General features: G+C 36.3%; 1 protein-coding gene across 1 annotated transcript in view; it reads left to right on the top strand.

The window, feature by feature from the left end:
* Glra2 (glycine receptor alpha 2) overlaps positions 1 to 15,000 on the top strand; it is a gene marked incomplete at its 3' end in the record, with an annotated part of 68,399 nt that extends 53,399 nt beyond the window's left edge. Inside the window, exons 5-7 of the mRNA XM_051179232.1 lie at positions 10,028 to 10,110; positions 12,388 to 12,525; positions 14,786 to 15,000. Of these exons, the coding sequence (XP_051035189.1) occupies positions 10,028 to 10,110; positions 12,388 to 12,525; positions 14,786 to 15,000 (436 nt within the window). The remainder of the gene's footprint in view (positions 1 to 10,027; positions 10,111 to 12,387; positions 12,526 to 14,785) is intronic.
* Positions 15,001 to 23,781: the final 8,781 nt, after the last annotated feature.

Consider the following 23,781-nt stretch of genomic DNA (forward strand, 5'->3'; position numbering starts at 1 on the left):
AAATGCTATGGGCAAAATGTCAATTCTGGGAGTCAGGAAGATGTAAATTCAGATCCAATGTTACTAAGTGAGTATAAGAAATCATTTACCATTTCATAGAACTGTAGTGTTTTTCAGTTCCTCATTCATACTATGTAGTCTATGAATCTCTTGGAAGATAAAAGGGAAAGAAAGTAGATACAATTCTCCCTACCACCCACACTAATTTATAGATTTACATATTTCCTATTCAGCATCTAGGCCATCCTCATTACACTCACTTTCCATACTTAATACAAAGAAGATACTCTCCTGGCCTTGAGTTTCCTCCTTTGAGGAGGCAAATGCCTAATCATGGGAGGGATAATTGTACCTTTTTTCAGATAATAATTAGGCTGGTTCTGGATCTCCCATTTTAGTTATTTTGTAAAAGTAAACTTAGTGACAGTGCTTGATTTTATGTGGAATTTTCCTGGGGAGAGACAAACAAACATCTATCTATAATCCTCACATCTGTCATTGACAGCAGATTCAAGAACAAAGAAAAGATTCTCCTCAAGTGTTTTTTGGTAAATCAATGAATTCATTGGGTTGCTTATGAGCACATGGGTAAATGAGCAACTTATAAGAGCATAGGTTCTCGGACATAGCTATATCACTGGAAACTTTGATAGTGATTTATGAAGGCTGCATTACTGAAGTTCACTGATCAACTTATTGGTCACTCCAACAAAATGTCTCCTCTTCCTTCCCCAGAAATTTTTATTTTATATCATCTTAAAGTGGGGGGGGGGGGCTCATGAGACTAAAAATTTTTCATTAGCTTCTAGAGGCATAAGACCCTCCCTTCACCCCACCCCCACCCCAGGACAGAGTACTTCAATTTAATGTAGTTATACATCATTATCTCACCAAGGACAAGTCATCTCCTGTGTGTGGTGGCTCATGTCCTTAATCCCCATACTCAGGAGGCAGCAGAAGGTTGATCGTTGTTAATTTAAGGCCATTCTGATCTACACAGAGCACCCATGGCTACATAGTAAAACCCTGTCTCAAAAAATTCATCTTTGCCACCATAAGAGCAGTTAACAATCCTTCCATAATTACTGTACTAGAAATCTTCATGCTGTGATATGCTAGTGGATTAACACACACAATTATCTTCCCATATGTCAGTAGGTAGAAAGTTACTTTGGTTTGCTCAAAACCACATCTGCATTTTACAGAATGCTGTCACTTGTTCTGGAGTACCTCCCCCCCCACCCCACCCCTGCTCTGACCTAGCAACTTGGTCAAAAGTAAGATGATCCCAAACAAAATGTTAAGATCATTACTAACTAGGGATTTTTTTTTAAAAATCTCTTTCCACTTTACAACTGCTATTAAGAGCTATAAGATAAAGTGGCAAGGATCAAGTCCTTTCTTATTATTTTCATGTACTAGCTAGTAACAGTTTATCTTCAAAACTATTTGACTGTATAATTAAACGCTAGACATGAAATGACTTTAAAGTTTATTTAAATCTAGTTGGAGCTCTTTTTTTCTGGTGTTCAGTTTAGCCCTCTCCTTACTCGACACCTTCAAAACATTTTCTTTATTCAGAAAATCTGAAAGCATTTGGAAATTTGAGCTGTAGATTTATTCAATGCTCCCCAAGTAGAATCCAACCCAGATTTGGACTTGATTAACATGAGCCAACCATATGTGTGCACATTTTTTTGAAAAGACCACACACAGATGGGAGAGTTATTATAATTTTGTCCCTCCTAGCTGGTATTGCTCAATGCATATGGGTATTTCCTCTGATGTCTGTTTAATGTTTGGTAAACACGGTCCTTTCTACTCAGTCACTGAAATTTGAGGCCGGAAAGAGAAAAAGAACAGCTGAGGATCCAGGCAATGTTGCCTTTACTCTCCTTCACATTCCAAGTTCAGAAGGAAGAAACAAAACAGCAGGGTTGCTTATTTGGAATCAACTGAGAGGAAAATGTAATCTCACAGCTTATGACTAAGTTGTAGATTTTGGCCAGTCTAAGACAACAGTGAAAACATGAAATGGCTCTGCTGCCCAGCTGCACTATTCTAAGGCCTGGGTTGTTGTTGCTTTAATTGTGTCTAGTTTCCTACCTCCCTATGAGACTTTCAGTATCAGAGTCTGCTCTTGGAAATGTGCGTAGCAAACCCAGGAATCTATCAGCTGGTTTACACATAGACAAGCATGACTATTAGTACTTAAAACATCTCTTTAGCTTTTCATTTAGTAGTCATTAGAGCCTGTTATTAAATGTTTATTGGTTGATTACATTAACAGCCAGGAATTGGTAGGATAGAGGGCAAATTGAGATTCTTCTAGAACTCAACTACTAATAATTTACACAATACTTATGTGAAGAGCCTTATCTGATATAGTCATCCCTGTGCTTGTCCATGGGCCAGGAGATCATGAAAAGAAATGAGGCATGGAGTAAACAGCATGTTTTCCATAGTGTATGTGATGAGTGAACTCAAAACAGGAATGTCACTACACTGTTTCCATGAGAATGATTTTAAACTTTTTATTTTTTCTTTGTCTGGCCATTGGGCTAATAGTTGTTTTGTGTTATTATAAGGCTCCTTGTGTGTGTACCTTCCTTTTCAGTTATGAAGCATCAATTAATTAGGATGTTATTCAGTGTGTGTGCTTATCTAAGTTCCAATGGTAGGCTCATTCTGTTTAGAGGTATAACTTACATTATCCAGAAAAGACTATTTAGGTCAAGACTCTTTAAATGGAGAATTGAGAAAACCATTTTAAATTTGAAGAATACTGGTGTAGTGTGAATGCCTTTAATTCAGGCACTTAGGACAGAGACAGACAGATCTCTCTGAGTTTAAGAGTAGTCTGGTCAGCGTGGTGATCTCTAGTCCAGCCAGAACTACACAGTGATACCCTACCTCAAAAACGTCGAAGAATAGACTCTCAGCTATTAAATATTTCCATATCAAAGTGTAAATTTCTCCTTGAGGAAATTTTTATTCCAAGTGTTTGACATAAGATACCCCCAACTATTGGCAAACAATTGCTAATATACAGTTATAGACTAGGTGGAGTCTTGCCTAACAACATCTCCTCTTCCCAATAGATCTCCTGGGCTTCTTGCTGCACTTATTGTTGGTTGCCAGTTAACTAATCTTAGCTTCATTGCCCTGATTCTGTCAATATGTTCTCTAATATGACCTTATTACCTCCCTCTTGTCTCATTGTCCTAATACAATCACATAGAAGCCAACCTGGAGCTATGTGCCCTACCCTGATATAAAATAAGATTTCCCCCAAAACAGTGGCTATGGTTCTGAAAAGTTATAGATTCCATTCTCAAGTTTTTCATGTTTCCTTTACCAACCCCGCCTTTTACTTTATTATTTGACAGTGAGGTCATCCCTTGGGGTGTTTGAAGTAGTGGTTCTTAAAATAACCCCTGGGATGCCAACATACCTACATGGACTTCCCATAAAAAGTACCAGAGAATGTGAATTCTCACAAAAGCCCTTCAGATGCTGCTCATATAGACCAAAAATTAAAAGTTGAAATGCCAAGGCCAACCTGGCTAGCAGAATATTTTAATCCACTAATTTCCTATCACTTCTTTCATTCCCTTTCTCAATGGGTGAGTGTTATTAATGATGTACTTTAAAAGGGATTTATTGGTTTTATTTTATATTTGTGAATGTTTTGCCTGCATTCATTTTGAGTTGTCAGCTGCCATGTAGGTGCTGTAAATGGAACCTTGTAGGTGCTGTAAATGGAACCTTATTCTTTTTAAGCTATCTCCCAAGATCCTAATGATGCAGTTTTAACTTGACTTCTAACTTGCTCCTGGGATACTGCTACTTTTAGAGTCTAGATGGGTTCTGATGACAGTCATATTCAATTCTAATTGTATCCTGTCCAATCATTCTAATACTAGACTGTCACATGTTTCAAAAATTTTAAGATCCTCAGAGGAACATTTTAACAGGTCTAAACTTTACAGTAAGATACTCTTTATGTTCTCAAGGAAATAATTGATTATATTCTAAAATGTTTAACAATAAAGTAATCTTAGTTAGTTAGTGTTTCTAGTGCTGTGGTAAAACACCATGATCAAAAATAACTCAGGGAAGAAAATAGTCAAGTGAGGGCAATAACTCAAGGCAGGAACCTGGAGGCAGGAACTGATGCAGAGGTCATAAAGGAGTGATACTTTCTAACTTGCTCCTTATGACTTGCTTAGCCTGCTTTCTCATAGAACTCAGGACCACTAGACATGGTTGTTTACACTGTAGTAATTTGAGCCTTCCTATATCAATCGTCAATCAAGGAAAAGTTCTACAGACTATGAAGGCATTTTTCTCTAATCAGAATACTTCTTCCCAAATGACATCAGCATAAAAACTAGCCAGCACAAAGCCCAGTGGGAGTGCAATAGCTATATAACCGTTATGTGCTATTTGCCAGGAAGTCCCTAATTTTAAAAAATGCTATTACTCATTCTTTAGGTTCTCATCAGCTTCGAGGGGCTAAATTAACCTACAAGAGGAAAGCATTATTTCTGGTTATCCTTAATAACAGTTTGGAATCACCTATATATAAAGCAGTATAAGTAGGTACATAAGCAAGGAAGCTAGGAGATTCAGAATCCAGTTCTTTATGAGTACACTGTAACTACCACCAGGTCTCCAAAGTCATAATAGTTCTGATGCCCAAGAAAATATGAAGCTAATATCACCAAGGAGATAAAGACAATGAAGATATCTGACTAACTCTGCTGGCTTCAAAAACAAGGGAGGATTAATAGCTTGGTAAGGGATTCTTTCCTGAAAGAAGAAATATGGTAGATGAGAAGTCAATAAACTTTGGTATCAGTTAAGTGTGGTTTCTGTGAGCTTTAATTTGGTTTTTATCAGAATCTGAGATAATTTTATAATTATTTTTCCATTGCATAATGATTTTCGATGATTGTTTGAGAATGAGAGTGCTTGACGTACAGCTTGCATCCACAAAATAATGGTTCTTGTTATTATTATCATGATCCATTTATCTATTTTTCTTAAGTATTTTGACACTAAAAGAACACCACATGTTGTAGTCATGTTCCACTGTTTGCTGTGCAGAAAACCTGGTCCCTAACAAAGAAACAATACCCAGGAAGCTCCTTTTACCTTCTGGAAACAGAAGAATCCTCTACCCTCTCTCTCTCTAAGCAAGACAGATTGTTGTAACCATTAAAGTAACTCTTTCCAAATAGCACATTGAAAATATTTGCTTTGGGGCAAGTAGATCATCCATTGAAATGTGTATTTCTACCTGAAAGTTCACTTTCTTCAAAATTGGTTCCTTTGCTTCAAAATTCTCACTGGAATCGATCCCCAGTTTTAACACTTAGCTTCATATGAGTCTTAATTCCTTTAAGACTAAAGAAACCTGTCTGCCATTATGATGATGTTTTAAATTATTGATTTCTTTTGTTTTCATGGTGCAGGATCAGCTTTGGTTATGGATCTAGCTGCATCATTGTGGCTCGAGGACAGACAGTGTATTTTGGCACTTTGCTTTGAGTTTATTCAGTTTATTTCTAATGAAAAAATTGCTAGCAACTAACAAAAGGGCTCAGGCAAGCTTTCCTGCATTCCTTTGCTACTCCTGTAATTTAGTTATACTCTGTGGGCTTTGATAACCAGCTTCTTCCTTCTAAAGCCATTGTAATTTCCTAGTCCCATAGAATGAAAGTGTGAAAATTTGCCATACAGTTCCACGATGCTGATGCATTCATTTGTTCATCAAATATTTATTGAATGTCTACTTTGTGCAAGGACTTGTTTTTAGAATGTGTAAAAAAATGTCTGCCTTTATGTACTTGGATTGTAGTAAAAGAGAAAGGTTACAAAAAAAAATTAAAAACACAAAAATATTTTATTTTAAACAGGATAAAGATACTAAACTATTTGTAATACCATAATCTACAAATAATTTAAGTGTTAAGCAAACTATAACCTCAAGAATTGGGTTTCTCAACAAGGAGAACAGAATAAGGAGAAGGAAAGGAAATCATATGGAAGGTGGGGAAACAGTTTTTCTGCACTTTCCTTAAAGTCTAAATGCTTGCTCAGCTTCTTATTCTCAGTAAAGATCCATGGTCTCTTGGAATTTTGTTCCTTTTTTCTGAACAATAAGAATGGAGATTCTCTGTGTATGTAAGTACATCCATATGCATTCATTGGCTGTTTGAAAATGAACGATAATGCTTTAGGAAATGAGTTATTTAGCTTAAAGGAAGCAGGAGCACTGGCTTTAGGTGCTGTGGTCTTACTATTTCAGGCTATGGAGAAAAGAACAAATGTGGCATGTTATAGGCAGTGCCTGATAATGTAAATTCTGCATTTCAGAAAAAAGAATAACACTTGAATTTTAAATAAAATATTTAACACTGTGAAACACATCAACATTTATTATGGATATTTATGATTGAGTTTTCATTTAAAACCTACTTAGTATAATTAATTTATGCATCTTAGTACAAATAATACAGTGTTTGTTTGTTTATTTATTTATTTAATTTGAATCACATTTAGTCTTTTTCATAACAATGAGGTGTAGTTATTTTAGGAGGTTCTGGTCTGAGAATAAGGCACAAAGAAATTTTCTGGGGGTGATGTGAATGTTGTATGTCTGGATCAGAGTATTTATTACATGGGTAGATGTAAATCTAAAACGTCATCAAACTGAAATTTTAGGTTTCTGTCATTTACTCTGTTTAGTATATATGTCAAAGAAAAGTGGTGGTGAGGAGAAGAAACCTATGTTAGTCTTCCAGATGTATGTTAAATCAGACATCATAAATTTGAAACCCTGCAATTCATGTAAAACCAATTAAATTTAATAGTCCCTTCCCATTTACTTGCTCAATGACATGATTTAACAAAGTGTACAGCTGCTAGCCCTCTGTTTGATTATTGGAGCTCATTGTGTTCTAGATGAAAAACTTGTCTTAAAGGAAATGCAGGTAAGCAAGGGAGAAAAACTAACTTGTGAGCTCTTAAACAGGATTCGGAGATCGTTTCATATTTGTGGGGATTTTTCCTCAGTGTGTTCAGTCATCTGTGCTGTTAATAAAATTCTGTGTCAGTTGGGATTGTTAGATCTGACACAATGGCAGGAGTAATTACGTGAGTTCTCTGCTCCCTGAACAAATGTGGATAGTTCACTTTGCAAAAGAATCCAGTGCAGGGAGCCTATAGTGATGAATAACAGAGTTGAGTTGTCACAATAGCAACTGCACAGTCTTTAAACTACACCCACCTCTATTACTATTTTCTAATTTCTCAAAGTTAAGGCTTTCAAAATTATAATGATTATAATGAATTTTCCAGATTTTCTGGTGTTGATCCACTTTAATTATCCACACTATCTGAATATTGCTATATGCCAACCATTGTAGTTTTTCCGTTTCTTTCTTTTTTCATTGAAAAACTATAGCTGTGTATATATTTGGGGGGCTAAAGTGATATTGTGATTTATGTATACAATATGAAGTAATTAAATGAAGCTAGTTAATTTATTCATCACCCTCAAATGCTTATTTATGGTGAGAATATTTGGAATTTACTCTCAGCAATTTTGAAATGTACAACACATTATTTATTAAATTCAAAATATTGTAAGTAAGTCTCACAGAAAACCACCCCTTTCTTCCTAATTAAGGCTTTGTACTTGTTTATGGCAATATTTATAAGAAAAAATCGAGAAGAATGTATTATTTCATGATGAAAACATTATGTCTTTGAAAGTGGAAAAGAAAAACAAATTCATTTTAAATCTGTGGATCTTTTTGAGTTAGCCCTATTCCATTTTTAAAAATCAGCTAGTTAGTTATTCATTCATTTATTAGTTACAGATTGTTTTCTTTCTTTGTTCATTGTCCTTATTTTGAAGGGTTTATGATATTAATAGCAAAACACCTGCTTTTTCCAAAACAAGTCTTCATACATGGGAAATATGTAGATACCCTTATATTCACATCTACAAATGAACTTCAAATTGGTAAATATTGGTTTTATTCTTAAAAGTTATATTTTAAGCCAGTTCTTTAAACAAACCACACCTTCTTTGCAACTATGGAGTTTGGATTCTCATTGTGCCCTCAACAAGACATCTTATGCATTTAGCACTGAGGTACACCACAAGATCTGATAATACAATTATAATAGAAAAATATGGAATAAAATAGGATTTTCTAATTTTACCTCTAAACTATTATCTTGAAAAGAAACTTTTCATTTCCTGACGATGAGAAAGCTGATAATGGATTTTATGAACAATTTTAAATAGCCTATACTTGTCAACACAGATACTACAGAATAAATAAAGAATAAAAACAAACAAAAAATAACTATAGTATATACAACAACTAGAAATATCTACTTTTAGCATGGGGTGCATTTGTTTCCAAGATTGAATACATTTTTCTGTAATTGTTGCTTTATGTCATGCTTGTACCTATTACTGTTGTATTTTTATGGCTTTGGCAACCGTCAACATGAACTCTTTATTCTCACTTCAAATCTCAAGTCTTTCATGGCAAAAAATGTATTTTATAATTTACTTGTGCTTGTAAAAAAAAAATACAAAATGAAGCACAAAAAACAAAGAGAAGCAAATTAAATGGTAAACTGAGGATGAGCATAATGGCAAGGGAGACTGAGTTACATGAGACAGTTACATGAATCTTTGGATATGAAAAATGATTGATATACAACAAGCAAAACATGGAGCCATGAATTATTAGTATCAAATGGGAATGAAAATCATATATCCTACTTCCTAATGTAATCAGTGAGGAGCAAATATTTAGCAAGTTTTAATATTTTACTTTGGTACAAATGTAGTTTTAAGCAGTATTGGGAAAGGAACCTAGATCTGTTGATTATCAGTACTAATTGGTGTCTTTGAATCTTAAAAGTACAAAGAATTTCAGAGATGATCACTATTCCCATGACAAACCAAAAGGAAAAGTGTGAAAAAGATATGGTAACTCAATGTGTATCCTGTTTTAAGGCCCAATGTGGAGAAGGCTGGAGCTCAGAATAGTTCAAGGAGGAAATCGATCAGAGTCACCTCCACTGATGTAGAGAGATAAAGACCGTACAAACATGTATCTTTAAGTGGGTTTCTCTCACTCAATGATTATTTGCTCTGTAACTGTAAAAATCCTAGAATGAATGGCCCAATATGTTGCTAATAAATCCATGTGAATTAGTAAATGAAAAGTGTGTAAAGCCAAGTATTTCTCCATTTGATGGAAGGAAAAGTGATGCTTTTCCATTCACATCATGGTACATATGTCTGGGATATAATTATTAAACAACATAAACCTTAGGTCTTCGTTCATCATTGTGGGTGAGAGCTCATTGTTTATATTATAACATTATAACATGAGATGAGCATCATTGGTGGAGAGAATCCAAATCTGTGAGAAATACTCAGAATCTGGATGTGAGGCCTTAATGAAATGTGAAAATATTTTGAAAAGTTGTCTATAGCTGTTCTTCTGTGGGTGACAGTTCTGTAGCTTAGGCAGTCTGTGGGGACCACTGGTGGTGGTATCAGGATTTAATTCTTGTGCATGAACTGATTTTTTTTGTTGCCTATTTCCTATGGAGGGATACCTTGCTCAACCTTGTTACAGGGGGAGGGACTTGGTCCTCCCTTAACTTGATGTACCAGACTTCATTGACTCCCCAGGGAAGGCCTTACCCTTTCTGAGGAGTAGATGGTGGGAGTTGGGTTGGAGGAAGGAGGGGAGAAGCCCAGAGGAGGGGAAGGAGGGAAAGAAGAGGAAGGGGGTACTGTGGTTGTTATATAAAATAAAATAAAAACTTTTAAATAAAAGTTTTTAAAAAATATTGCCTTGAGAACTTAGATTTCAATATTTGAATCATTATATTTTGTTAATCATAGATGGTTTTTTGTCTCTCAAGGATTACACTTCACAGATTCTAAAGTAAGTTTTACTTCTTTTTCTTTGTTAAGGCTCACCTTGACTTTATCTTGTCCCATGGACCTGAAGAACTTTCCAATGGATGTTCAAACATGTACAATGCAGCTGGAGAGTTGTAAGTAACTGTTATTAATACTACTTGCCTATGGTAACCATTGGCATACCACTTTTAGTATACCAATAAGGAATAAATATTTGCAAGGCTTACTCTCCACAAATTTGCCAACGCCCAAGGTCTTAATGGAGGGTAAATGTTTAATAGGAAAAGCTCATTATTAGTACAGCAAGACAAACTTTCAGTTCAAAATGTTAAAGAAATTTCCTTTCAGACAAAAACAAACCCAAGTCTGGTTTAGTAATATTTTCTATGAAACGAAAATTTTCCCTTTGATAATTGTGATTATTAGCTTGCTTTCTTTTATAAAGAATCATGGTTTAATTACAAAATTATATTTCTTTTGTCATATACTCATATAGATCAAAGTATCCAAAGGAACACTGGAAGGAAGGGATGGTTGCTTTGAGAACAGACACAAGGCCCTTAGCCATAAGAGAATTCAAAAAGGAGAGGACAAAAGCTCAGTAGGAATATACTCACCTAAAATACTCAAGGCTCTGGTTTTGATACTCAGCAATACAAAATGTATAAACAAATGAATAGAATGTTAAAGGGCATAAATTGACATGGAATAAGAATTGGCATCTTCCTTAGATAAGCAATGGCTACACTAAGACATGTTGAAGTAAATAGAGCAATACCATCTCCTTTGTCTCCTTTATGCTCTGACTTTGTTGCCACTAAAATCATTGACATGTGCCATAAATTGTTGTGCCTCCAAGGTAAGGGGATTTGCAGTATAAGATACAGGAAATTTCCTATGGCTTGCACTTGTCAATTTCTCTATTTACAGAATCCAAAAACATAGTAAGTGATATTGATTTACAGTAAAGTGGGACTCAGATATATCAAAAGAGTCTTATCTAAGATTTAAAAAACTTCAGTCAGCATATTTGCTTTGTCCCATTAAGTATTTGTTGGAGATAGCTAGAATATATTCATATAGATTAGCAATGGGGGAGATAAGTTAGCCATTGCATATTTGGACTATCAATATTTAAACATGAGCCATATTCCAGTTTGCTGCTTTATATAAAGATGAAAAAAATAAACACCAAATCAATTTACCATGGATTTTTAGATGGGGTCAGTGAGTTTCTATTTTGTAGTAAGCAAGAATAAGAATTTACAAACTATAAATATGCCACAGTTATTAGCCAGCTCAATCTTCGTAGAACATTGTTTGTTCACACTAGTTTGCCTTCCACAGTTCAAACATCAAGAAATAAAAACAAGGAGGTCAGAGAAATAATGAATGGCAAAATACTAGTTGTCATTTCTGGAATGGAGAAATGTGCAGACACACTGACAATTAATGATCCAATTAGCTATGATTTCTATGATTCTAACCATATAACAATTGGACCTTATGAAATAGGGAGCCTGCTTTACTTCATGAGAATAATGAGTGAGGCAATTTAGCAGTGAACATATAACTGTTCTTACGTGATTTGTTTTTGTTTTGAGAAAGGGTCTCATGTAGACTTGTCTGGCATTAGACATACTATGTAGTAAAGGATAACCTTGAATTTCTGATATTCCTGCCTACTCCTCTACAGCCATGTGCCACCACTTGCTGTTTAACATAGTGTTTGGGATTGAACCTAGGACCTTTTCCATGTTAGGCAAGAACTGTATCAATGGTGATAACACTCAGCTCCTGTATCAGTGTTCTTGGTTACGTATCATGCAAGGTCCTCTTAAATGATTTGCCTATAGCCTTTCACATTTGCTGAAATGACTGAGAATTTACATTCAGTAATTAACATAAGTTTACTACAAGTCAAGCTAACATTCCATAAGGAGCCAAATGTGCACTGGTAATACTAGCAGGCTGGCCTATAATGAATTCATTCTCATTAAACATTTCAAAAGGAATGGTTTCATTTGAAATACTAAGACAGGCACCTTGAATTGGATTGTCTTATTGAACTGTCATAGACACAGCTCTTTCAAGTGAAGAAAATCTTCAAAGGGTTTTGCTGTTTGTTTACTTGTTTGTTCTTCAGAGAGAGTTAGTGAATAAAGAAGCAGGAGATGAAAGATCTTATAAACTCCTTTTTTCTTGTTAATCACACACACATACACACACACTAATCAGAAATATCTTGCTGTGTTCAGTTTCTCTGCATGTGATGATATGTGGTTGTTGCGATGGCTGTAGTTCTTGTTAAGACTGGACTTGAAATGTTTTCCCTGCTTGTCAACTTCTGTCTATAGATTTTGCTGTTTTCTAGGAAAGATACATGGTTTGTTACTATTTCTTTCCTCCAGTTGGGTACACCATGAATGACCTGATATTTGAGTGGTTAAGTGATGGTCCCGTGCAAGTGGCTGAAGGACTTACCCTGCCCCAATTTATTTTGAAAGAAGAAAAGGAGCTTGGCTACTGCACAAAGCATTACAACACTGGTAAGCTTTCCTTTCACTTGCTAACTCCAACTGCTCTAATTTACATATCAAATCAGAATCCTATTATCTTAATAGTTGCCCATTCATGAAGCAAATGGAGGTTAAAGGAATCCTCTTCATATAGGGTTCCTGAAGCCATGGGATAGGCCTCTGAGTGCAGCAGCTCATCTCCCCCAAAACACAGAAGAAAGAATAAGGAATCCTTTGCTTATTTATTTATTTACTTATTTATTTTTCGTTTTTTATTTTTATTTTACATATCCATCCCAGTTCCGTCTCCCTCCCTCCCTTTCTTCAACCCTCCCATGCCTACCGACCACCCTACCATCCCATACCCCCCACTCCACATGTAGGGTGATGCCTTCCAGGAGGGGTCCTCTATATCTGTCAAGTCATTTGGAGTAGGGACTAGGCCCTCCCTCCAGCCTCTAGGTTAAGGGAGTATCCCTCCATGGGGAATGTGCTCCCAAAGTCCTTTTGTGCACCAGGGATACATCCTGGTTCTACTGTCAGAGGTTCCTTAGACTGCCCAGGCCTTCTAACTGAGACCCATGTTCATGGGGTCTGAGTTGGTCCAATGCTGGATTCCCAGCTATCAGTCTAGGGTCCCATTAGTTCCTCCTTGTTCAGGTCAGTTGTGTCTGTTGGTTCTTTGTAACCTGGTCCTGTCCTCCCTGAGAGTTTGCTGTCAACTGAGTCTGAGGAAAAGTGTAGAAGACCTCATTAGTTGTGGAGAAAACATAGATCATGGCTGTTCCTTGCATCCACTCTTCACATTGAACTCTTAGTTCAATTTGCATTCCTGACATTGGCTAAAGAACATGATAATGACATAGGTCTGTGGAAACCCAGAAATAGAGATGTTCTCTGCAGTCCTGGAGAACAATATGAGTATGGATGAGCATCATCTTGAGAGAATTCAGCTGGCTCTAAAGTCAGGTGCTATTTTTAGCACTGAAAGACCTATGTGGTGGGCCGAAGTTGAAGTAGTGGCAACAAGTGGGTATCTGTTGTTTCCTGGAAGATTATACGGGTCCAGGAAATATTGTGTCTTTTATTGCAAATGCTCTGGTTTGTTGACAACATGAAGTCTGTTGGTAGCGAGGTAGTCATCAGTACATGCCTTGGGTTTCTTGAGAGCCAAACAGCCCAGAGGAGCCAACAACAGCTGCTTATGAAGTCAATAAAACCTGATTCCAAGGAATTCTTCCCAAATCTTTATTCTTTGCATAAAATAATACAAATAACCTTCCAGAGTCTAACTCAAAGCCAACAAAGGAGAAAAAATGTGTAAATATGCAAGAACATCAACCTCTTCCTAGTAATGATAAAAGTTATAGCATCTTCTTATGCCTTCATTTTTATAGATGACTTAATGTTATAAACATTTTCTAGGAATGAATACTCTTAAGTGTCTTCAAGAATTTCCAAAAGGGTAGAAAGATTTCGCAAAAACCAGGGTGTACACATATTCTATAAATGTACTCTTTGGCTTTACCATTGAAAATATAAAGATATACAGTTATCCAAATACTCCAGATGGTCTTGTAACCACTTAGAAGGTGTTGAGGGACTGGAGTCTTAGTTCATTCAGTGAAGTTCTTGTCATTCAAGCCTGTGAACCTTAGATCAATCCTCAGCACCCAGGGAACGGTGGCACATGATTATAACTCCAGCAGTGGGGAGGTGGACACAGGTAGTCCCTACTCTAATTTGAGAGCCCCAGGTTCCAGTGAAAGACTGCCTCAAAAACCAAGGTGAAAGGCACCTGAGGTTGATCTCTGGTTCCACAAGCATAAACACACATGTGAACCCAGCACACACACACACACACACACACACACACACACACACACACACAAATTGGTTTCAACTGTTCCATATTACTTGAAATTTTATATATTGCACTGTATATAGTATATCTTAATGGTTACACATTATGTGTTATATGTCACATATAGCCCAAGCATTCTTAAAAATTTTTGTCAGTCTTGCAAATGCCAAAGTCCTATTTAAATAATCTGGACTAGATCCATATTATATGATTTCAGCCTGAAAACTCTTTAGCTCCCTTATGCCTATACTATTATTTCCATTACTAGAAGAATTGGAAAACTTCAATTGATCATGTAAGGTGAGCATTTGTCTGCAATCTTCACAGTCTGCTTCTGGTGTTCTTCCTTTATCAAAATAGAATAGGAAAGTAGAATGGGGAAAATTATTTCAATTAAGACTTCAAATGATCCTTTTCTGTTTTCAGGCAAGTTTACCTGCATTGAGGTCAAGTTTCACCTGGAACGCCAGATGGGATATTATTTGATCCAGATGTACATACCAAGCCTTTTGATAGTCATCTTGTCCTGGGTCTCCTTTTGGATAAACATGGATGCGGCCCCTGCCAGGGTTGCTCTTGGCATCACAACAGTCCTGACAATGACTACCCAGAGTTCAGGGTCCAGGGCATCTCTGCCAAAGGTAAGAAATACCCTGGCTTGAGAGATTCTCCAAAGGTCTTATGGACCAGATAATTCTGTGATAAAAGAAATTTTGCCATTCCACTATACAGTTGGAAAGAAAGTGCATTAAGAAAAAATGTTGTGATTGAAAGTATCAAGACTGATAATATGGGAGACCCTCAATATTCTATCATTTATATGTAAGGCAGGTCTTATACTGTAGCAAATACTGGTTAAATAATGAAAACTGTCCTTAGCGAATGCCCTCAGCTCCTTAGAACTGTACACATATGTATTTTTTCATTTTGAAGAGTACATTGAGCCATTGGCTTCATTGCTCTGTGAGCGTGAGTTTTATTTAGTATTCAGCATACTCACTCTCATGCTGGTTGGATGATTTCTCCAAAATCCAGTTCCAGAAAAGAATTGAGATGCAATCCCTTTGCTTGAGCTTATTTTCAGTTGTGTTATATTTAATGTGATGACAAGTGTTAGAGCATGTACCATGCTATCCCTGGTGTTTGCAAAATAAGATCACAATATAGAGAAGACTTGCAGCTGTGACACAGGTGAAATAAATACCAAGGAAATTATTGTACAGCTTAATTTAGTCTTATACTTCCAAAAGGTAAATATGAAACTTCTATCCTCAAATTGAAGAAAGTGTCCTATCACTGACACCTTCTAAAACATTTTGTGGAATAACAAATAGAATAATGTACTTTGTCACTTACGTATTTCAGTACAGATGCCAGAAATACCCACAGCTTTTCTGAGCTACATAATTGCTGATCCATTTTAGTTAATAGAAATTATAATCCACTCAATGCCTTCGTGCCAAACAGGTTCATTTGCTTATTTCACTCTAGCTATTACTTACTACCGTCATGGCATGCCATTAAACTGCAAGATGCACAAACACATATTTTACAATTTAATAGACAGCCAAAGTGCTGGTGAGAAACTATGAGCAGATAATGTTAAAACAGAAGGCATTTAACTTGCAACTGCCCATTGCAATGAAAAGAGACATCACTTATTTGCAAAATGAGATTTTGAGTTTTGTAAATGTGTTATTCATTCTAGGGAGCTATTATGACTCTGTAGCAACAGGCAAAACTATTGCTAAGTAAATGGCCACTGATCAGTGATACTTTCCTGTAGAGACAATCAGGAACTCAGAAAGATAAACAAAGAGGGTATAATTTAAAATAATTTTATACTTGGCTTTGAACACATAGTGGTTAACCTTCTGCCACCAGCAGATTTCTCTTCCTCCATGTGTTTTCAGGCTATTATTAAGCATAGTCAACTCTCAACTGACCGTGAAAAGAAGTGACTCATATGTGTGATGGAGAGAAAGTGGGATTAAAGCACGCGTCATGGAAAATGAAAAATCCCAACTATATACTTACATATACATATACATAAGTATTATTAATTTATAAACACTACAGTTCCTGAACAGATGGTCCAACTGCTCCAAAGCCTACTGTGACACTCTGTACAGAATACACAGGTACATTTTACATATTTATAGAAAGACAGAATCATTATTTCTGTTCACTGTCCAATAAATAACTGTTGTTAAGAAATTTATGAATACACTTCACTTTCATTTCCGCTTACATCTATGGACAAACACCTTTATTTGTATGCAAAGAGAATTGAGATGCAAGTTTTATGTCATTCTATGCTATGTCATTTCTTAGGGTCTTAAAAATCTATTGTGAACATATCTTCTTTGCAGTGGTACAGACTGAATCTAGTTCTACACACATTAGGCAAGCAATCTACCACTGATGCATACCCTCATTCCATAAGCAATCTCTAATGACTTAGTAATAGTCACCTCAATGTGTCAGTCATTTATTTAACCATCTTATCTATTTAAGGGCTTCTTTTCTTCTTTTATAAGTATGAAAAATTATATATACAATTATAAATACATTTACATGTGAGTATATTGAAGGTTTTCAGCAGAGTGAATGGGTAAAGATGTATGGGAAAGTAGCAAAGAGCATGTACACACCATGGATACAGGCACTTGTTCGGTCTCATTGCATTATGCTCAGCACCTAAAATTCATGGGGCTGAAATTCGATGATTAACGAGTCCTTACTGCCTATTAATAAATAAATGAACAGTCATGGACCTGCCACATGAGACCATGTATAATATAAAGCAGAACAGAAATAGAATCCAAGCATGAAAATTTACAGAAAACTTTAGTATTATTTTTTGCTTGCTTTATTTATTTATTGTAATTTTCATGCATCCACATAATAAAGTTTGGTCATTGTCACCTCCCAAGTATCTTATTTCAGCATCCCCTTTCTTCCTGAAACTAGTTTTTCCCCCTCAACAAGTCTGACTCTTACTTAATGTCTTTATTTGTGTGTGACCCACTAGGTAGGATTGCTTACATGAGCATGGGCTAGAGAGGATATTATGGAGCATGTACTGCAGTGAATTATTGTGTGCAATTGCTAGAGTTTTAATATAGGGGAAATGTTGTAATAATATGGTATGTACCATAAATAAACGTGATTTCCCTAATATCATATATCTACTGTTTAATAAAATTTCCCAGCAGACTCTGGAAAGTTTAGAATGCATGTATGAAGATACACTATAGGCAAGCCTGGATTTCAGTGTTAGGGCTTTCATTCCTCCCCATTTCTCTAAGCCTTTTTTACTCATTTCTAAAATAAGAACATCTTTAGTTGCCCTTTTCAAATATTAAATAAGGACAAGATGAAGCACTACCTGTATAAATTGTTTATCCCACTTTAGACATGATAAATACAGAACTCTCTTTAGTTATTGTTGTTACTTTCCCCCCATTCATGCTGTAGTAAAAATGATTGCTCACAGAGATGGCATAGTGTATTAGAAAATTTGCAAAGAGGCTTATGACCAGAAGGTACCATAGTAAGCATATGTTTGCATGTATGCACATGCTGGTGTTTTTTTGATAATCTTATGAATAAGTTAAGATGCAGAGGGTCTGAATAAACAATGACTTGGTTGTCTGGCAATCACTGCCATTGAACATATTCAGTTGGCTCTGTGTTCCCTTCACTTGGAGGACATCTGAGTATTCCACTGATTGTCAGTAATAATATGCCAGGACATGTGACATCCCCCTCCACACAAACTCACATACATGCTTTATAATTGAACAGATGACTAAAGCAAAGGTGATATATACATTAAAATGTTGCATTATAAATTTTTAAAAAAAATGTTTGTTCTGTAACAAAACCTATCTCATAGACAGTTCAACATTTTTTTCCTGTCTTCTATCTCAGTCCTCAACTTTGTCTTAAACCTGTGAAGCAATATAGAACACATTGTTTTTTCCACAGTTCATCCACATGTTTGTGGAATTCCCCTATTCCTGTGACTGATTTGACCATTAGTGAAGACTGGAGGTCTAGGGAATGGTAGAGGGTTTTATGTGACTGAACAGTGAATTTTAGCTACAAGTGCTTTTTATCACTGGAAGCACTCTAATGCTTGACTTGAGCTCAAGTTCCCCAAAATTTCTAAGTGACGTCACATACCCAATCATTCCATGTGAATAACAGACCCTTCTGAAACATCTTACCATCTTCTCTTGGTCATCATCTCCAGCATTATATCCCATGGAGTTTCTTTGTTACAAGTAGTTTTTTCACCTGCCGCTTGTCTTGTCCCGCCATTGCTCCAGCCCCAAATACAGCATAGAGACTCTGTATTCGATGTAATTCTGTTGGCCAGTTACTAGTTTCTTATCAGCTAGCTCTGTCTTAAGTATTAACCCATTTCTATTAATCTAATTATTTCCACATGGTCTCATCTTACCGGAGAATCTGCTCTCCCCCATCTCTCCATGTTGACTCCTCCTTATGACTTCCTCTTTCATCCTTGTCTCCTAGTCCCACCTATCTTGCTTTCCTATTGGCCAACAGTGCTTTATTCATTAACCAGTATGAGAAACATATTTATAGAATGACATCTCCCATCAGTTTTTTATTCCAATGATTCCCATATTTAAGAAGATATTCTTACTCTCTGACATGCTGCCAAGTTGACTCATATTTGGCTACCTTTCCCACCATTTATTTGGCCCATTAAGATCTAAGGTATTTTTGTCTTGAAACACGTTAATCAACTATTAACCTTCCTGATTCCACCCCCCCCTCGTTGGATTTTCTAGCAAAACTACTGAGGACACATGAGATGCTTTCAGAAGAATTCTTCTTTTCTGATCCTGGTAAACTTATTGAAATTTCAGCAGCACAGTAAATTCATGGCATCAGGAAAAGATATCAGTCTGTTCTATCACAAGAGCCAGGGTGAAAGATCTTCTCCCATCTTTAGAATAGGAAAGATGTTACAGCACTGACACTACCCCGTATTTCATTACTTTAATTAACTCTTTTCTACTTTCTTAAATTTTACTTTTATTTTTGATATTATAGTATAATTACATCATTTCTCCCTTAACTTTCCTCCCTCTCAGTCTTCCCATATGGTCTTCCTCTCTTTCAAATACACAGCCTCTTTTTTCCATTAATTGTACATCTATATTCCTAAATGTAAATAACCTGCTCAGTATGATATTGTTTGTATGTATGTTTCCAGTGCTGACCATTTGGTATTAGATAACCAGTTGGTGTGATCTTCTCAAGAGAAGACTATTTTTCCTGCTACCAACATTCCTTTGTTGCCTGTAGTTCTATGTGTGATATGGGCCTCCCTAGGCTTTTCCCTACCTACTTTGGCATGTCTCTTGGTGTCACCATTGGTATAAAGTATTAGGTATTATTGTCCTTAGAAAGTATTTGCTCTTAGAAAAACCTTGCCCCATCCCAGAAAGGCACAGTGATCCTGTAATATAACACCTTAGAAATTCTGAGGCAACAGAATTTTTTGTTGCTATATGACCATACCTAGAAATAAGGTTTGTTAATTTTAGACTTTCTCCCTAGGAGGGCAGGAACTACATTAATTTGGCCCATGTTCATGTATCTACAACATGTCACAGCATCTGACTTGTAGTAGGCGATTAGTAAGGAGTAAGTTAGTAAATTAATGAACAGTATTAAAAAATAGCCAAGTTGTATTCTTGGCGTCATTTAAGTAAGTGTGATTCATTCATCACTTACTTGATTAATGATTATTGAGTATTTTCTTTGAACCATGCATTATGCTAGGCATCAAACAAAGAAAGCAAAACACAGACTTTAACCTTGCGGGGTTTATATTCTGGTCAGACAGAAATAGTCTGTCATTTGGAAGGCTGGTGATTAAACAATATGGAATATAATAATGTATCAAAGAGGATATTTAAGCTAGTAAATGGCAGTGATGGACAAAGAAGGAAAGGAGGACAAAGAAAGGGAGCAAGGCCAGTGTTGGGGAAATGGCCTGAAGATAGAAGAGGAGGTTGAGTTGAGTTGAGTCTGTGAAGTTCACAGAGTAGGTGAGGAGGGAGGAGAGAAAGGTCATTCCAGCCAATGAAGAACTTTTACTCGTACTATTTGAGAAACACATAAAATATGGTGTTTTATAGTTGGTTGTGGAGATTTTTGTTTGTTTGTTTGTTTGTTTGGGTTTAGTTGGAAGGGATTGAGAGATGCAGTCTGGGCAAGTTACCAGCATGCTTTGCAAATTTCAAACTCATTTCAAACAAGAAAGTTGTGTGTGGTGATTTCTAAGTTGGTTTCTTTTTTTTCTCTCTCTCTCTCTTTTCATTTTATTTATTTATTTATTTATTTATTTATTTATTTATTTATTTACATTCCAGCCCAAGTTCCCCTCCCTCCTCTCCTCCCATCCTGCCAACAGAAGGGTTAGTTTTGGGTATTTATTTTTGTTTGTTTTCATTTTTCAGAAGTTTAGTTTCTCCCCTAAATACAAGAAAAATCAAATAACATTGGTACCTTCTCATTTGAAGTTTTCCAGTTGATTTTGAAATATACATCTCTGCCAACATCCTAAGAAATAGTTTCCCTGACAATTTGTTCTCACTATTTCCAGCATGAAAGCCTTGCAGGCTGACTACAGGCTGGGTGGATTATTTCCTTTCCAACCCACAGGAAAAATGTCTGTGAGACAGGAAAAAAGGCTGTGAGATATCAGGCAGACTTAATATCCACTACACATTAAAGAACCTACAATCAACCCCTTCTTTTTTGTTTTTTGGGTTTTTTGTTGTTGTTGTTTGTTTTTTATTTTGTTTTGTTTTTGTTTTTTGATTTTGATTTTTGTTTTTTGTTGTTGTTGTTTTTGGAGACAGGGTTTTTCTATGGCTTTGGAAGCTGTCCTAGAACTAGCTCTTGTAGACCAGGCTGGCCTCTGGCTCACAGAGATCCATCTGCCTCTGCCTCCAGAATGCTGGGATTAAAGGCATGTGCCACCACTGCCCCAGCTAAACCAGCACATTCTTGAATTGCCTTTTGTTACTATAGTCCAGAAACTATAGGGATGAAAGCACACATCAGTAGGGAATAGGTGTGATGGCCCAAGTGTTCAAGTTCCTCTGACTGGTCCAGAACTATTTCTTTGGATAAAGGATGCAAGTATTAATTAGGGTGTTCCATTTTCTACACAAACACATATCCTTCTGAGATTTCAGCCTTCTGAGCCAACTAAGGCCAGATGGACCATTTGGAGCAGCTGTCAAACTCAGAACAAGTTTAGAATTTAAAACAAAAGAGACTCTAGTCTTTCCATGCTTGATTTTGCTTTACTCCCTATCATAATACTTCTACCTAGAGATCGCAGTTAGAGCTATTGAAGGCAGTGAAAGTACAGCTTTAAACGAGATTTGGCTGCATATTTGTGTTAGTGCCAGGCCTACACTAAGCTATTTGGAATAATCAATGTTGGATCATAGCAGTATATTGAAGAGGGATTGGAAACAGTTTTGTTCTCTAAGAAAGCAGTACTTTTGAAGTTCTTGGGTAAAATACTAAACATGCAGAAAGCTAGGCTTTGATAAAGTGATCTGTAGGCCTTGCCTGATTTAGCCAGATGTCTGTATATATGGGAGAGTTCTTAAACTTTCCCCTTCTGCCATTTTTCAAGCCACAGCAAATTGAAGAATCATTGATGTAGGGAATATGTGATAAAAATATTCAAGGAGATGACGTGTGTGAATTCTCTGGGGACAGAGCTGGAGTGCCATTGGCACTTTAGTTTAAGAATGTTGCTGACAGCCTTTGCAGGAACCTGACAGTGGGAAAAATTGCTTAGCTTCTGCTAAGATTCATATTGTTGGTTTTCTTTTTGTTTTGAGGGGAGGTGGGATGCTGAGGTTTGGGATTCTTTTGGAATCTCTCTCTTTATATTTTGCTAAAATGAGTAACTCTGGTTCAGAATCTACAAATATCTTTGGTTCTTCTTTAGAGCACAAAACATATTGAATGCTCAGAGTGCAGAAAAGGGGAAGCAAGAATTCTGTCTTTAACAATTGTATGATGCAGACATTTTACAAAAGTGGCACTGGGACACACGTTTAATTTCAGCACTTGGGAAGCAGAGGCAGTTTGATTTCTGTGAGTTTGATGTTAGACTGATCTACATAGTGAGTTCCAGAGCACCCAGGAGTACATATAAAGACCCCATTTCAAAACAAAACAAAACAAAAATGGTTGTAGTAATTTCCATCCTATATATAAATTCTTGGCTGATAGCCTCCTCTCTTGTGGGGTTTCGATCCATAAAGCTAGTGATTTTGGGGGCAGCAAGCCCTAGGGCATGATCTTGTCTGCCTACATGAAAGCTTAAAAGCTGTTGGTGATGGTACAGAGCTCTCTTTCTCTCATGCTTTCTTAAGGGGTTGGAATGGCACAGGTGGTGGAGAAGCAGCTTACAGTTGCTTTTCACCCCTAGGTGGAACAACTGGACAAATGCAGCTGATTAGTGGCAGCATCTAATTGGTTGTATATCAATGAGTGTTTGCCCCTATCCTATACCTAAATAAATTCTGGAAATCCTTTAACAGACTCTTGAAGCTACACATAACACTCCTTATTTTGATTGTAGCCTTGGTCATATGACTTGTCTTGGAAAATAGACAGTGCTTAATGAGGACTTGAAATATGGTTGCACATTGGAGCTGGCGCTTTCCTGGTCCTTTTAGGAGGCTTTTGGCCATTGCTTGATGAATAAAAGCAGGCTACCCACTTGAAAGATAAAACACTCACCAGTTATTATAGTTATTCACCAAGGTGACAGCACCAGAGAGCTGTACTATCACTTGCCAATAGACTGTAATAAAAGTGAATCTACCTACAACTCTGTGAAATAGAGTTAATCCAGCATAGCTGATTCTGGAACAAATTAGTCATCCATATATGCAAAAGACTATTGTCTAAAGCCACTATGTCTTTGTGGTGCTTGTTGCAAAAAAAAAAGTTCTCTTACAGCCATTGATGAAGTTGGATACAGAGGAATATAGCTGCTTAAAGAAGGATCCCTGGGCTAGTTTGTGACTTCTTAGAAGAAGGGCCATGAAAGAGATACACTTGAAATAAATTTCCTTGAATGTCAATGAATATTTTTCTTGGTAAACACATTTCCCACCACCATTCTCTTTCCAAGTAAATAACCTATACTAGTTTCAGTGTTTATAGAACAATCAGAAATACTTTACACAATGACTTTCTCTCTAATTTTCAAACCACTGTTAAAATTATATTTCTTTCTAGTAACTTAGTAAAGAACAAAGAATTTCTTCATCGTTTTCCAAAAGAAGCTCCAATTAGGCAATTCTTGAGTGCTTACCTCTGCTTATGAAATGCCT

This window comes from Phodopus roborovskii, unplaced genomic scaffold, assembly GCF_943737965.1.
Source record: "Phodopus roborovskii unplaced genomic scaffold, PHOROB, whole genome shotgun sequence".
Classification (NCBI taxonomy): domain Eukaryota; kingdom Metazoa; phylum Chordata; class Mammalia; order Rodentia; family Cricetidae; genus Phodopus; species Phodopus roborovskii.